Source organism: Gobio gobio (genome assembly GCF_949357685.1).
Source record: "Gobio gobio genome assembly, chromosome: 9".
Taxonomy (NCBI): domain Eukaryota; kingdom Metazoa; phylum Chordata; class Actinopteri; order Cypriniformes; family Gobionidae; genus Gobio; species Gobio gobio.
This window is the reverse complement of record NC_137115.1, coordinates 45,451,636-45,467,734: the sequence shown is the minus strand read 5'-3', so window position 1 is coordinate 45,467,734 and position 16,099 is coordinate 45,451,636. Positions and strand designations below refer to the sequence as shown.

Below are 16,099 nucleotides of genomic sequence, written 5' to 3'. Positions count from 1 at the left end.
ACGTCACATTTACCTCAGAAAATCCATATCCAGTGTCCATGAATTAATTAGTGAGCTAGAAAAATTGACTATAGAGAGGAGCATTTTGCTAAATATATGCACCATATTACATATTCATTATATATATATATATATATATATATGTTTTTTCATATATTTAATGCATGTTTGAATTAATCTGGCAAGTTTTTATGACAGCCACCATTTAGATTTAAAGTGAAAGGAGTATAAATATGGTTATGTAATTTCTAAAGCTAATATTATAACTTTATTATTTAAAAAACATAATTATAAATATAATTATAGTAGGCTACAACTGACTCCCATAGTTTACAGCATTAGTTGAGAGATGTGTGTACCTGATACGTATCCAAAATAATCAATATTGAATCGAGCCATTCCAAGCTTTTTTTGTGACAATTTATTTAATTAATTTAACTCTTTGTTTCTGTTGTAACACTGGTTATTCAATAAACAGATATCAACTGTTACAAAATTGATCCATATCGTGATACGTATCGTATCGTGACTTTAGTATCGTGATGCGTATCGTATCGTGACATTGTTGGTGGTGGTTCATTGTTGGTTGTGGTTCAGTGTTGTAAAGAAAATATTGAGAACATTTCACAAAAAAAAACTAAAATTTTGGAAGGAAATTTAAACAATTTTGAGACTAGAATTGAGGAACCAATTAAGCTGATAAAATGAAGGGAAAAAGGCTACCTATTTATTTTAAGAGAATTAGCTCAATTGTGCAGTTTTTTTTTAGAGACACCATTGTTAGTTTTGCATATGGCTGGAAATGGAGAGTTAATATTGAAATTAAGTGTTATTTTATGTGTTTTTTAGTGAAGGAAATATCTGTTCATGTTTAATGTTCAGTTAGGTTTGACATTTGAAAGAGTTTCTGTTGTGTTGAAATTTTGATCGTTACCATTGTGCAGAAGAGTAGATCTTATGGTTAGGATGTGGATAACTGTTTGTATACTAATATTATAAAGCATTTTGCTTTGTTCAATGAGTAATAACTTTGCTAATGCCAGTGCAGTAACAAGTTTTTTTCTGCTTGTGCTGTGCTCGCATACAGTCTATTAATTGCATAACGGAACTCAAAGTCAAATATAAACAGGTAATTTACATTCACTCTAATTTATACCCTTTTTTAAAGTCAACTTAAAAATAAATAAGCACATTTCACTAAAAATATTAAATTAATTGTTTCATAGACTAAATAATTAAAGAGATTTTGATTTATTTAGGTAGATTCCGTTAAAAACAAGCCTTAAAAACTACTCAAAAACATTATGGTGTACTATTGTTACCATCATTTTTTTAAAGGTCCCATGGCATAAAATTTTCATTTTATTAGGTATTTCAACATTAATATGAGTTCCCCTAGCCTGAATATTGTCCCCAAGTGGATAGAAATGTTGATCGGTGTAAAACCGAGTTCTGGCTGTCTTTCTCTGCCTTTGAGAAAATGACAGGCCAGACGAGCCAATCCTGAAGTCTCCTGCTTTGACGTCCAAGCAGGAACGGTTTCCTCCCTTTCCCCCGCCCAGAGAATCTGCCACACCCATGCAAACGCTATATTTGTCCTGGAGAGATCATTGCTTGTGAACGAGTGAATGCTGGCAGTTTCTCAGTGTTTGGATGTACAAATGAAAACAGAAGTCTTTCTTCAGTTCCTTCTGATCTGTGATCATTGATTTCTGATGTGTAGCTAATTATTTATTATTCGTGCAATTATTTATTATACCCGACAGAAAGGTGTTTTTGTGTTTTCTATCTTGTGAGTCAGTGTTTTTGTACGTCCTCGTCGCGTCTATCTGTTCTAAAATGTGCATACAGTCGGGAGTTTCTGCTTAACATCGGCAGAGCCACATCTTTAGAGATAAACTTAGAGAAGTACTGCATCTGGCCCACAGCGGAGGCACCAAATGCGGCGTGAGATTAAGCAGAAGGGGGGTAAGCGTGAGGGTATCCGGCTAGGCTAGCCAGCTTTCCCCACAATAAACTGGATTACATTCGATTACTGCTGTTGTGTCTTTGTTTGCGCTGTGTAACGTTACTCAATGCGCGTCACTGACGCTATTCATATGATTGGAACATATCTAGAAATAATGCTATACTCAACACTTACTAACTCGTTCATCTCGCTGTAATGGTACTTTGCATGTGTTACAAAGTTGGTAGAATAATGATGAAGACGGACTCTGGTGTGACTGGGACTCGTGTTTATTCAGAACTCTCAGATACAAACACAATAAACTCGCGCTGACAGACAGCGCTCTCATAACTCAGTAGTTACTATAAATAACTTTGTTAGCAATCGCTCCGTCTCCGTGATGTCCGGTTCGCGAACGAATCATTCTTTTGAATCGGTTCTTTTTAGTGAACCGAACCAGTTCACCAAATCGGACTGAATCGTAAACGGTTCGCGTCTCGAGTCAGCGCTGATCCATAATTTACTAAAGTTACTAACTTTCTGACATGAGTGACAGCCCCTCCGACTAGAAATAGACTAATAACCTGAAGTATATTCTAGTAACAACAGTTCACCCTGAACTGAGACATGCTGAGAGAACTGATGAGAAGTGAACTCAGGTCCATCGTCTCTGGCAGACTCGTGCCTCGTTAAACCACGCCCCCTCCGCTCATTTAAAATGCAAAGATGTCAGCCAATCACAACATTGGGCGTTTTTACTGAAGTCTCACAGCAGACACGCCTCTTGTAACAGGGCCTTCAGCCACAGGGCAAACAGCAGTATAGAAAAAATGCCTTTTATTTCTAAATTATGACATTTTATGATGTAAAAATCATACTAACAATGTAAGTACACCTCAGGAAACACTATAAAATAATAGAAAAATGCCATGCCATGGGACCTTTAAGTAAATAGCACATAACATTGCAGTGTAGAGGAGTCCCACTTTAATCAATAGCATCAGAATAAACATCAGTATTTAAAGAGAAATCATTTCCAACACAAACCACAACCACACACCTTCTGGTGGGCCTCCTTCTTTTGTGTCACCAGGTAAACAAGGCAAGTGACACATTCTCCCTCTTCACCATAACCCTTGTGGGAATCAAACGTCCACTACATTCCCTTCATACACCGGATCCTTTCACGTAGAACAAATAAACACCATCAAAGCCTCATCCTTCCAATTGTTGCTCTGTGCCGTGTTCCCACCTGTCCAACGCCACTTATGAAATATTTGGACACTCCAACTGCATGTCGATGGTTTTCACAATAATCAAAGCTGGTCAGGCTCTTCTAAAGCCTGTGGATCAGAGTGGCTGTATTGTTCAGGTGGTCTGGATTTGCTCCAGGACTATTCCAGAACAACAAAGCACCTGGGGGCCTCCACACCCCTGATCTGACACAAACCAACTGGAAGCCAACCATTACACACTCTGTGAACCAACCCAAATTAACACAAATGCTTTACCAGACTACATTTTATGAATGCATACTGTTTTTTGAAACTCGATAGACAGTTTTCGAGCTCCATCTAAACATTGCGAGAGGCTGGGGTGAGCACCTGTAAAATAAAAGCAAGCTTTCCGGTGCTTTCTCACAAAGAGAGTCCGTGATGATAGGACATTCATTATGTTGGAGTCGGTAGCCTCGCTGTCTCGGACACATTCCATTCATATCAGAGATTACCAAAGTCTGGTGTCCGTCAAACAAACACTAGTACATAGTCAGAGGGGAAGAAACCTAAAGCTGTGTCCCAAAAAAAAACTCTCTGGGAACAAGCAAAGAGAATCCGGCAGCTCCCAGAACATCGCAGCATGATATCTGGGGTCAGTCCTGGCCTTTCCAATCCAACTGTAACCCTGTAACCTGACCTCCACTTTGAAGAAAACAACAAATAAAGCTGTGTAAATTATTTATACAAATATATTATCAAATATGATTAATATAGTAGCACTATACCATTTTAAGGACTGAATGCTAAAAAGAAGAATAAATGCAATTTGAGATAAAGAATCGAATAACATGTTTGAAATGACAACTTTCAAACATAATATTGAATTACTACATTCAATTTATCCTCAGAACGTGAAAGGAAACATTTAATAAAGGTATTAGTAGCAGTATCCAGCCATTAAATATGTAAAAAAATATCTGTGATTAGTAATGTTTACAACACATACATATACACATTATATATTTTTATGCATGTAGTAAGTGTGTGTATAGTGAGCAATTTAATCATGCAAAAACTATTTATTTATATATATATTATAATATTTATTTATATGTATATATTTTACAGTCTATATACAGTCAGTAGATAGATTTTACAAATGACACTAGGCCGCTTGGTCCAATAACTTGAAAAATCTTAGCCTGGCCAATATTTTGGTATTTCACTATCATCTATGAATATTTTGTAATGAAATGCTGCTGTGGAAATCTTTTTTCAATACCAGGATGTGACAACAAGCACCTTGAGAGTTAATAATAGTCATGTGGCTTTTTGAAATCCCTCACCACTTAACATTTGCCCCACATGGTGTATCCTTCCTTTCATTCTCTGAGCGACCTGGAACAAGAAACCCTTTTCTTCCCTTTTCTTCCCTCCACATCTTTGGATTTAGCAAAAAAGTTCAGATATATCCTTAATAATAAGCCAATACTTTCAATAGTTCCCTACTACATTTGGCCATGCGAGGTCTACAACTGTGAGGATTATGTGAACGAGTGTTTACAGCGTCTGCTTTAACAGGCCTTAAGTAAACCAGAGGTATAGTCCTAAGGGCTAAACTTAAGGACCTCCCTGTGTGTTTGTTCAAGATGACCCTAAGGTGCCACACTGAACCGCGGCCCAAAGTAAACATACTTTGAGTGTCTACTCTCTCTTGCTCCAGCAGAACCGTAACATGGGAACCCAGTGGGACGCCTCTCCCAGGAGGACAACGGTTCCACCACAAAACCCAAAACCATCTGGACATACAAAGTGTTGAACAATGACAAAAACCACTATCATTCCCCTTCCATCTCTCTTCCACCCTTCCAACTCAGGCATGATGTGAAAACATACACAACTCATGTTGTGAGGAACTATATCATGTATCTTTTCAGATTACTTTCACTTCACTATGGCTGGCTGACCAACACCACTGAGAAAATATTAAACATTTTGCATGTTGCGGAATAGCTTCTAATAGGAAACAACTTTTGTGACACGTTATCAGTTTTTGTGCACTTTAGCTAAGGTTGTCAACTTCCTTGGTGAGTCAAAACAAAATTTAGCCATGCAAATGTTGCCGATTTCCAATGCATAGAGAAAAGGAAATCTTTCAACATCATTCTACAATAAAAATGAATTGAATGAACATTTAAAATATTCTAGTCTCAACGCACCTGCCTGTACACATGCCCTAACCTGAACACCATTTACAACATGAATACCAACCTGTAACCCAACAATATTAAAATGACAAATACCTCAAATACCAAGATCATATCTCACAAAATGGTTATTAATAAATCTCAGTACCTCCATATCCACTGTACATTTTGTGGCGTTGTCTCCGAATGAATGCCGAATAAAACAAGTGTGTATTCCTCTTCAAAGTAAATGAGTAGTAGAAAGAACAATCACAGTTCCAGCTGTGGTGGTCTTCATCTCCTACTCATACTCTCACAGCACTGGCAGAAAAAGAAATAGAGGTTGCCAGGAAATGAGAAGGCCGTCGCCCTCTTCGCAGCCCACTCCTCCCCCCCTTTCTGTTTCCCGTTCACTTCCCCGTCTGACATCACACTCTTCCTGCCTCTCCCTTTTCCAGCAAACGGCCTGCAGTTTGTTTCTTAATGATAAACACCCAGTCCAGACGCACTCCAGAAGTTTCCAGTGTTCAAACTGTTAACAATGAATCTGATCCGGTCATATTTAAATAATGTGCCCATGAATAGCATAAAACATGGACTTGAACAGTGGTTTCAAAAGCTAAACTTGATGTAGCCTCAGGTAATGATTGAGTAAAACTTCTAGAAAAGTACAAGAATGTTTTAATCTTACAAATTGCCGCAGTTTCTGACAGTGTTTGTTGATTTTGTTCTTATTAAAAGGATATTTAATTCAAACTTGTTTTAAATCTAAAACACTGGTCCTGATCTCAAGACTTATCAGGGTAATTCCCAATTTCCTGAATCATGTTCCATACGGTAAATCTGATAATTATCTAAAATGTGATATGCAAGCAGAGTTCTGAGACACTTGTTGCACACTGCAGCTAGATTGATATTAGGCAATGTAAAACATGGTAACATTACTCACAGTAAATCATGAAAACGAGAACTGTGTTGAGCTATATAACAATGATTCGTTTTCTGTCGATGAATGTATCCAAAAAGTTGCTCGCCTGTCTAATAAAACACATCATATATTAAAGCGTCTTTAGTGTTTCCATGGAAATCGAGGGTAGCGCGGGTATGATGTCATTGATAGGCGACACAAGGTCCGTGTCCTGGGTAAAATTGCTTATTTCTCTGGATTTATACATTCTTGGAAACATTTGGGATAATGTAAGTATACAACTCCACCAATATATATAACACTGTTCTAGTGTTTTTTTTGATACTTTAATCCAAAAATCTTACATATTGATTAACGGAATTCTAAAATAAGCTGCAAAATTTCATTTCAGTTTCAGTTTACCGTGATCACGAATTTCATCTTGAATGACACGCTGTGGCTTCAAAGCGATGACGGCAGCACAGCTCATCAAAGGAAACAGAAGATTTTCTTTGAGTCAGCGCAGGTCAACTTAACACACAACATATTATTATTAAGTGGCTGAAATGACAGATCAAAACAAGCATGTTTGTGATGTTCAAGAGAGAATAGGAGTAAGGGGAAATGCTTGAGACAGGCAGCTTGCATGACCGGTTTATGTAGAGTAAACCTAGACTTCACCGCTTCCACATATACACTTCTAATGTGCTAGCCCAAATTCCTCTTTGTGCGTTGCCATGGAAGTCGGCGTATACATTTAATTAATTTCCAATCCAAATGCGTCATATGCAAAATGGTTTCGATTCTATATAAGTTGCTGTGGCGATTAGCGGCCTGTCACCATAGGCTAGAGAGGATATTTCTGTCAGCATCAGACCACAGACGGCTGCCTAGGTCACATCAGTCACTCAGCAGTAACTGAAACGCTGTTGTGAAGCGGTCACAAAGCTTGTCTGTTTGCATGTCTGACTGTGTTTGAACATTTGTCAAACAATCAGATCACACGAGATCAGACACAAAGAGACACTTCAATGTACAGTATAAACATACAAACACAAAATATTGTATGAACTAGGGATGAATGATAAATAATATATATATATATGCTAGTTTCACACTAGTGCTCTCATTTTCAGAGCTGATATCAGTACAACATTCTCTATAGTAGATCAGCAGACTGAACCTTATCTTAAGGTGTCTGAATCATTTCCTCACACAATTTATTACTCATACGATGTTATGGATGAGGCCAGCATGACTGCGGTTTATCGGTGTACCACAGCATGTCATCACCATAGTGATACTGCATCTGTTATGGTGACACCAGGGCAATAGATAGTATGAACAGGGCACAGATCATGCACAGTCTGACTAGCTGACTTAAGCGCTGATCATTGCAGAAAGACAAATTAACTGTACATTGTGAATGTGCAATCAAATTCAAACAGGAAGAACAAATAATATTTCAAGAGCTAACATGAGCCTTATAACTTTTCAAAGGCCCTCAATTGGTGAGTCAATTTATGAAAATCGATTAAACTTAACATAATATGACAATGGGCCGTATTTTAATGATCTGAGCGCATGGTTCGAAGTGCATGGTGCAGGTGCACTTAGGGCATGTCCAAATCCACTTTTGATAATTTAACGACGGAAAAAATGGTCGGCACGCCAGGCGCAAAGTCCAAAAGGGTTGTACCTAGTACCTAGTCTTAAGGAGTCATGGGTGTGTTTTGGGCGTAACGTGCAAATTAATCAGAGTCATCTCCCATTCCCTTTTAAAGCCAGTTGCGCTTGCACCATGGCGGAATTTGCAAGCAGAAAGACTGAACGCTTCTCTAGAGAGGAATCCTTATATTTTTAATATTTAAAAATGTTTGTGTGCTGCTGCAGGTCCCTGTGTGTGTAATAAGCTCACCCTCATGTCGTTCCCACCCTGTAAGACCTTCGTTCATCTTCGGAACACAAATAAAGATGTTTTTTTGGAAATCCGAGAGCTCTCTGACCCCTCCATAGACAGCTATTTAATTAACACCTTCAAGGCCCAGAAAGGTAGGAAAGACATCGTTAAAATAGTCCATGTGACTCCAGTGGTTCAACCTTAATGTTATGAAGTGACGAGAATACTTTATTGGGGCAAAAAACAAACAAAAATAGCCACTTTATTCAACAATTTCTTCACGTATGTGTCAGTCTCCTATGCAGTTTATGTTGATCAGCTCCTGCATCAGCATCACACGCATGCGTCGTGGTTCTCATGTGAACAGCATCGGCCAATGGAAAGCCGGCATGCTGACCAACATGACATCATGATTTTGCGTAAACATACACGCCACTTTCTAAAGCCAAATGGCGTGTTATCTGTATGCATTTTGAGCTATCCGCGTGTATGTCTACACCGTGTGATTCCGCGTGTATGTGTACGCCGAAATGAACATCATCTCCGCGTGTATGTGTACGCCGTGTGATTCCGCGTGTATGTATACGCCGTGTGATTCCGCGTGTATGTGTACGCCATGTGATTCCGCGTAAATGTAAATGGATTTATAAACATACTAAATGATGCTTTTTTGAAAATGTAAAAATGCAGAATGTTTCTTGTGATGGGTAGGTTTAGGGGCAGTGTGTGTGTGTATGTGTGTTTGTGTGTGTGATGTGTGGGTTTAGGGGTAGGAGCAGTGTAGGGGATAGAATGAATGAAACGGCGTTGATAAACACGCTAAAAAGTGATTATGTGTCTTGATAGCACGCCAAAATGGCATAGCGAATTGGCGTGTCATACATACGCTATTTCATGAGATCAGTCTGCTCTGACGTAACTCGGAAGCGCTGGACTGTATTTACTGCGGGGTAGCACTAATTAAGAAAAAACAAAACAAACAAAAAAACAGAAAAACTCTCCTGTCAAATTCTATTGTTGCACTCCAAAGCCAAAGAACCCTCAGAAGTTGTTAAATAAATGCTAGTTAAGTACAGTATTTGTATACAGCTACTGGACACTAACAAATGACTAATGACATGCGGCTCATGGTAAGTAGTACATCTCCATAAGGTAATGCCAGATGAAGAGGCTAACAAAGTCATGTAGAAAAGGTGCTTCCGATGATCTTACAATGACTCACAATAAGAGACATCTGGACCAACACACAGTAACACCAGGTGAAATATCCCCTGCTATCTCCGCACACACAAACTAATGGAGGTAGTGAGTTTTGTGATCCACAATAAAATTAGAAAACAGCTATGATTGGTCCATTCTCTTTTATCTAAATTACAATGTCAACACACAACGAGGGTTATGCCTGTCAAATACAGATATAAGTTTGACATCACAACGTTCTTGGTCTGACCCGCATCTTCTAACAATCTCTCTTTCTGTGGCGGCTGATTAATGGTCATCCAATAAGACCTTCATTTCCTCCAGTGCCTGCCTTCAGTCTGATAACAACAAGGGAACGAGGATGTGAGGAAGGCAGAGAATAAATAAATGCTTTTTTATTGGCCATTTGAAGAGTTGTTGTGGCTTTCAGTGGAGGCGTACTGTTGTATGACTGACTCTGCATTCTGAGCAAGAGAGTTATCACTACTGCTGACTCGGCTTTACATCCGCATGCTAAAAAGTCCATACTGCCGCTGTCTGAGAAGTTGTCTTTTCAAAACAAGGAAACGTATAGGATAAGGAAAAAGGCTTTAAGAATGTTTGCACAAATGCAAAAATGAATCCCACTCAAATTCCAAGGAGAAAAATTACTTTTTAAGTACAAAAAAAGAGAGAACTAAACTCACAATTTCACAAATAATTAGCTACAGATGTCAAAACATGCAATTAAACATGACGTTTTTAAGTAGAAAGACTAAATGAGTTTCTTGAAAAATGTACTCCAATAAGCTTTGAGAAAATGTTTTTCAGTGCACTTTTCCTCAGAACTAAAGTTATCTTATAATCTCACGTCGTATCTGTATGATCACACACCCTAGTTATTTAGTGGTAATATAGGAACCTGCATACCATCTTCACACATGACTGAACCTGAACACGGCATGATGAACTTCCATGAACTTATAGCAAATCATTGTAGTAAAGTTCAAGACAAATTCCCACATTATGGATTACACTTTTTCCCACATAGCCATCATCCTGGTACTAACACAATCAAATAATTTCCTCATATACAAGAATGCTTCTGCAAGCCAAGGCATGCTAACACCCATCATAAATGCATCATCTCCACTTTCATATAATCCCCTCACAATTTATGAACTAATTAGTTTATGTACGATGAGAGGAAGTTTATCAATCATCCTGAAGATCGTCCTAACTGCAGGGGTACAGGCACGTTTCTGGACCCAATACTTTCTGGTTAATCACCAACTGGATGTTTAGGTTTACGGGTCACTCTGCAATGTAGAAGTACAGTCAGTCAATGGCTTCTCACACATTTTACACAGTGCTGTAAAAAAACACAATATACTACTAGACAATGGCCTCACATTTTTAAGCACATTAAACAGATAGTTCACCCAAAAAGATAAAAACAAATCTGCCAACATTTACTCACCCTCATGTTGTTCCAAACCTGGATAAGTTTTTTTCTTCTGTTGAGCAAATATTTTGAAGAATGTTGGTAACCAGACAGTTGATGGTAACCATTGACTTCTATAGTATTTTTTTTCCCTACTATGGAAGTCAATGGCTACCATCAACTGTCTGGTTACTAGGGGTGTCCTGGTAGGCTACACAAAACTGACGGTTTCGGTCACGGTTCGGTACGGGTTCAGTGCAGAAGTTTTGCAAAATTGCTTTTTATTTGTTTTTATTCAACAGTGGGTTCCTGAAAAAATAGTGTCTGTCCTTATTTGAATTCAATTATAACTAAAAGTTTCTTAAAGATAAGGCTGTGAACTATTTAGGGAGCCCTTACTTGCACATTACTATAGTATTAAAGGTTAACAACAGAGCCCAAACTATTAGCCTAAATTCAGTTGTTATTTATTTTTAGATATAATAATCAACAGTCATAAGCTTCACATAAGGCAGTTTTTGCATTAACTCCTAAATCCATTTTTTAAAATCTCTAATTCGTTGTTGAAATATAATCATTTCTACACAGTGGCTGTCATTTTCATGACAGATTTATTTGAACATACATTAAATAATCAAGACATCACTAACAGGTTAAGTAGAATATAATGGATTATATAGGCTAATATAGAGCATATATTTAGCAAAAGAGTTTGTTTCATGTGCACCGAACCGAGAGCCCTGTACCGAAACAGTTCGGTACGAATATGTGAAACTTTACACCCCTACTCGCTACCAACATTTATCAAAATATCTTCTTTTGTGTTCAGCAGAAGGAAAAAAACTTGGAACAACATGAGGGTGATGACAAAATGTTCATTTTTGGGTGAACTATCCCTTTAAGTAAATATCTTGCAAAACAAATTCTGTCCATAAAGGAAATATTACTGGTTATAAAAACTGCAATGCACCACAAGGAAAATATCTTGATTATCAATGGTTTGTCGGTAAATCGCATGAACATGAACTTTTATTTTTAAAAAAATATCTTATTTTAAATATAAATGTAAAAATATTATATTATATTATATTATACCCTAAAAATTTAAATTTAATACTTTATTAATATAGTTATACAATCTATTTATATTTCAGGTTTAATTATTTATTTCATTAATACACACATAATATTTCCTATATTAGGTTCAAATGTAGAATATATATTTTTAAATATTCCATGTCAAAGTCACTCAATTCATATGAGGTCATACAAAGAAAAAAAAAATCAGTTTGAAATCATACTTCATTTAGTCTAGAATATCACATTTGACATGTACGGTCAACAACCCAGACGCATTATAGAATTTGAGTTGCTCCAGGCCTCAGTGGAAGTCTGCTTGTGAACAGAATTCTAAAACAAATTTCATGCGTGTTGGCATTGCAATAATGCACCTGCAGGATTCCATCCAAAACCGTTTGGGGGCAGATATTTCAAATATGACAGTTTTTTCTGCATGGCATGTGCCCTCATGATCATCTCAGTAAAGAAAACGCTCTATTAACTATTTAATGACCACTGATATTTATGTAGACTAACTTAACATTTATGTCCTGTCCCATTATGAGCTGTAATCTGAGTGTAATGGGATATGAGAGAGGTCTTCAAGTCTCTGACTTCTCCAAAGATATCATGGTTTAAAATAGATTATGACCCATATGTGGGAGTGTGGGTGTAGTTAAAAAAAAAAAAAAAAAAGAGGTGGTGGTGGGGGGTGGGGTCCTTCCCAGTCTCGTTTCATAAACAAATCAAGGAATCTTCTTAAAGCCACAGGCTTTGAGAGGACCACTGGAGAGGGAAAGAGGATCAGACAAGAAAACCTTCACTTCCTGTTTGTTCAAACCCTTCAGAGACATAGCAGTTGGATTTGTGGTCTGGTCAAGTCTAAAGCCCTTCGCTTAACTGAAAAGAGGATGTTTATTCTTCTGTGTGAATAAACATTTACTGTTTGAGGATGTCACTTTAACACTATGTCCTAACCAGCCACAACGGAAATAAGTGACGATTCTGTTTTAGAAAAGTTTCTATTTCTGTGATGTTGCGCACATGCAAAGTATGCTAATGATAATATCAGATATATAAGCTTTACCTATGATGTAAGCGTCTAATGTAAGTTTGAATAGCATTTTGCGTGACCTTTTTTAGCCATACTTAAAAGTGACAATGGATAATTCACCTCAGACCTTTAAAATAAATTAAGCCAAACAAGAATGTGAACAAACAATGTGTATTCTATGACAAAGATTGTTTCAGTCAGTATGTTTTTTAATCATGTTAAAATGGTGTAATATTTATGAATTTGATTGTGTAATTATTATGGCTGTACTAGAATATTCAAATATTTGTTCGGTGGGTTGCTATTCGATTTTCAAATTTGGGATTTGAATATTCTGGGGAAGGGGGGGGGGGGGTGGGGTTCTCCCTTCCACACACCTGGCATCCCCCTCGAAACAGTTCTCATTCGCACTTGAAATGAACATGTTTATACTATAAAATCTGGCAAAATACAATACTTTTTTTACAATTATCTTATACACTGTAAAAAAAGGTTCTATATGGCATATTTCGAAACGTGGTTCATCATCGTAATCATAGAAGAACCACTTTTGGTGCTATATAGCACCATATCTTAACATGTTCTGTATATGGTAGCGGTGCTATATACCACCTAAGTCATACCATAACATAGTCAAAACATAGAAAATCCAATCCACGAAAACACAGCGAATCCAACACATTCATGTAGCTCGCCGTAATTTGTATAAACGGAGATTACAAACGAGCAGCAGCTGTTAGCTCCATTAGCTGCTATTTCAAAAATGGCGGATCTCGAGTTTTTGTTCGTCTTGTTGACCCCGCCCCCAGCGCCTGACGTAATTGGTTCTTACTTCTAGCCCAGCAATGTTTTGGTGCTACTTAAGAACCACTTTTCCTAGCTCGGAGCTGGTGCTTTGGGTGTGGAAACATAAAGAACCGATTTGAAACTAGGCTCTGGCTCTGAACTAGCACCAGCACTGCCTTGGTGGAAAAGGGGTATCAGTGGTGCTATATAGCACCTTAGCAAAAGAACTGCTTTAGAACCACTGAAACACCAAAATTGGTGCTATACAGCACTTAAAAAGGTTCCCCTATGATTACGAGCCAAGAACCAATTTTAGTGCCATATCGAACCTTTTTTTTAGCCTAGCCAACAGTTGAATAAGAATCCAACCTAGTTATACTTAATAAATATATTTGCTTCTTCTTAGCCTAAGTGTTCCCTGCAAGGCTACAATGGAGCCTTCTCTGTCTAGAGCGCACAACTACACAAGCTTATATGGAAGAAGTGCATGCCTAAGCTTGCATTTTGGGTTAAGCTGCGTTGGTTTGACATTGAAGGAAATGGAATAAGAGAATCGAAATGTATTAGCCTTTTTACCCGTTAGGGATGTGACGGTGAGGAAATTTTCCCTCAGCGTCACATTACAGTGGCGCACTGTGCAGCCGTGAAAGAATGAAAGTGCGGCTGTGCACATTATAGTTTCGGTTTTGAATTAGCGCCAATTCGGCTGCGGGTTGCTTGAATGGTGGGTTCATTAGCCTATTATTATTAAATGAAAAACACAAAAACAAAACAGTACAATGACAAACTCCCTTAAATAGGCGCTTTTACATTTTGCTTTGAAACTAAATATTCCGCGATCATCTTGTCATTCAGCTCTTCACTCTCGTGATGAATGAAATCTGACTCTCGTTCAGCTCATGCTGCACATTCAGTTTTTAATTCTCTAACTGAACTGAATGATTTTTAACTACTATAAAATATAAAAAAAACGATGGGCGCGGTGCCGCGGTGGGCAAGTGTTGTAAACCGGTGTTATGCCTGAAAACCGGTAACACCGACTATCGCAGCAAGCCTAATATTACCCATTATTATCAATCTAAATGAATCTACAGCAAAATATAGGAGCTTGTTACTGGGACGTAACAGACCTGTGTGTTTTGTATCACTAGTGCAGAGTCCGTTCTCGGTGCATTTAAGCCCCGCCCGTGTGAGGCGCGCCACTTCTCGAGATTCCTGCCTTTATTAGAGAAAAGTTAAGAAAATGTTCAGCCCCCTCCCTCTGAAGCTTCGAATATTCGATGTTGATTACTACTGAAGCTTCGAAGCTCAAAAAATGGTATTCAGACCAGCCCTAGTAATTATCCATTTTATTGCGAGTGCAATGCACTTGCAGAAATGGTCCGCCCTAGGGCTGGGCGATAAAACGATAACGGTATGTATCGCGATAGACACGTAATCAATATCAATTAAAAATGCATTCGATAAAACGTTAGATCTTTTTTTTTCTTCATCGGAAGAAACCAGAGAATGCGAAGCAAGTTTGGTTGCATGAACAAAGGCACTCGCCCTGTGGTAACCAAGCAACGTAGGGAGTGACAGGCTAACAGCCAATCAGGTAACTGCAATATGTTTGGTTGCACCATATCGTTGTCTCGTGTTGGATTCATTCTTCAGTAAACAGAACCGGCATGGAGTGATAAGTGGAAAATGAGTGCCGCAGCGAGCAAGGAAATTGTTGATAAAACAGGAAAACAAGTCAGCTCATTTGAGTGTGAGCCTCCGCTGACAGGGCGCGCGCCTCGTTCGTTTGTGCTATTCTTGACTTTGGCTGAATCCGAAATCACCCCCTAAACCCTCAATCACTATTCCCTACTGTAGTCCACTGATACAGTTCACTTGAAGGAGTGAATGAAAACAAGTGAGCGAATTCGGACAGGCGCTGTGTGTACGTCGGCTGTACACTCGTTATTGCGGTGCAAAGTGGGATAGAATGAGTGCACTCAATAACGTCCACTATGGTTTCGGACACCACTACAAATGGCTGGCCCCTCAAATAATGCCCTATTTAAGGGCATGGGGGGGCGATTTCGTATTCAGCCTTTGAAACTACATGGAGAGGTAATGTTACTCTGCATCAGTGCCTTATGACAAAGCATCCTAAACGGTAACTGTTACAAAGAAATAACAGATGCACTGCACCTTAATGTTAAAGGTCCCATGGCATGGCATTTTTCTATTATTTTATAATGTTTCCTGAGGTGTACTTATATTGTTAGTCTGATTTTTACATCATAAAATGTCATCATTTAGAAATAAAAGGCATTTTTTCTATAGTGATGTTTGCACTGTGGCTGAATGCACTGTTTCAAGAGGCGTGTCTGCGGTGAGACTTCAGTAAAAACGGCCACTGTTGTGATTGGCTGACATCTTTACATTT

At 38.2% G+C, this 16,099-nt stretch overlaps 1 protein-coding gene across 6 annotated transcripts in view; it reads right to left on the bottom strand.

The window, feature by feature from the left end:
• The window catches only part of ripor1 (RHO family interacting cell polarization regulator 1), a 104,236-nt gene that overhangs the window by 46,104 nt on the left and 42,033 nt on the right, over positions 1–16,099 (bottom strand). Inside the window, exon 1 of one of the 6 annotated variants that reach the window (XM_079825164.1) lies at positions 5,521–5,688. The exons of 4 other annotated variants lie outside the window; for them this stretch is intronic. In XM_079825164.1, the coding sequence (XP_079681290.1) occupies positions 5,521–5,539 (19 nt within the window). In that variant the 5' untranslated portion in view covers positions 5,540–5,688. Of the gene's footprint in view, positions 1–5,520; positions 5,689–16,099 lie in introns of those variants that run through there. One more of the 6 variants, XM_079825161.1, reaches the window with a different exon arrangement.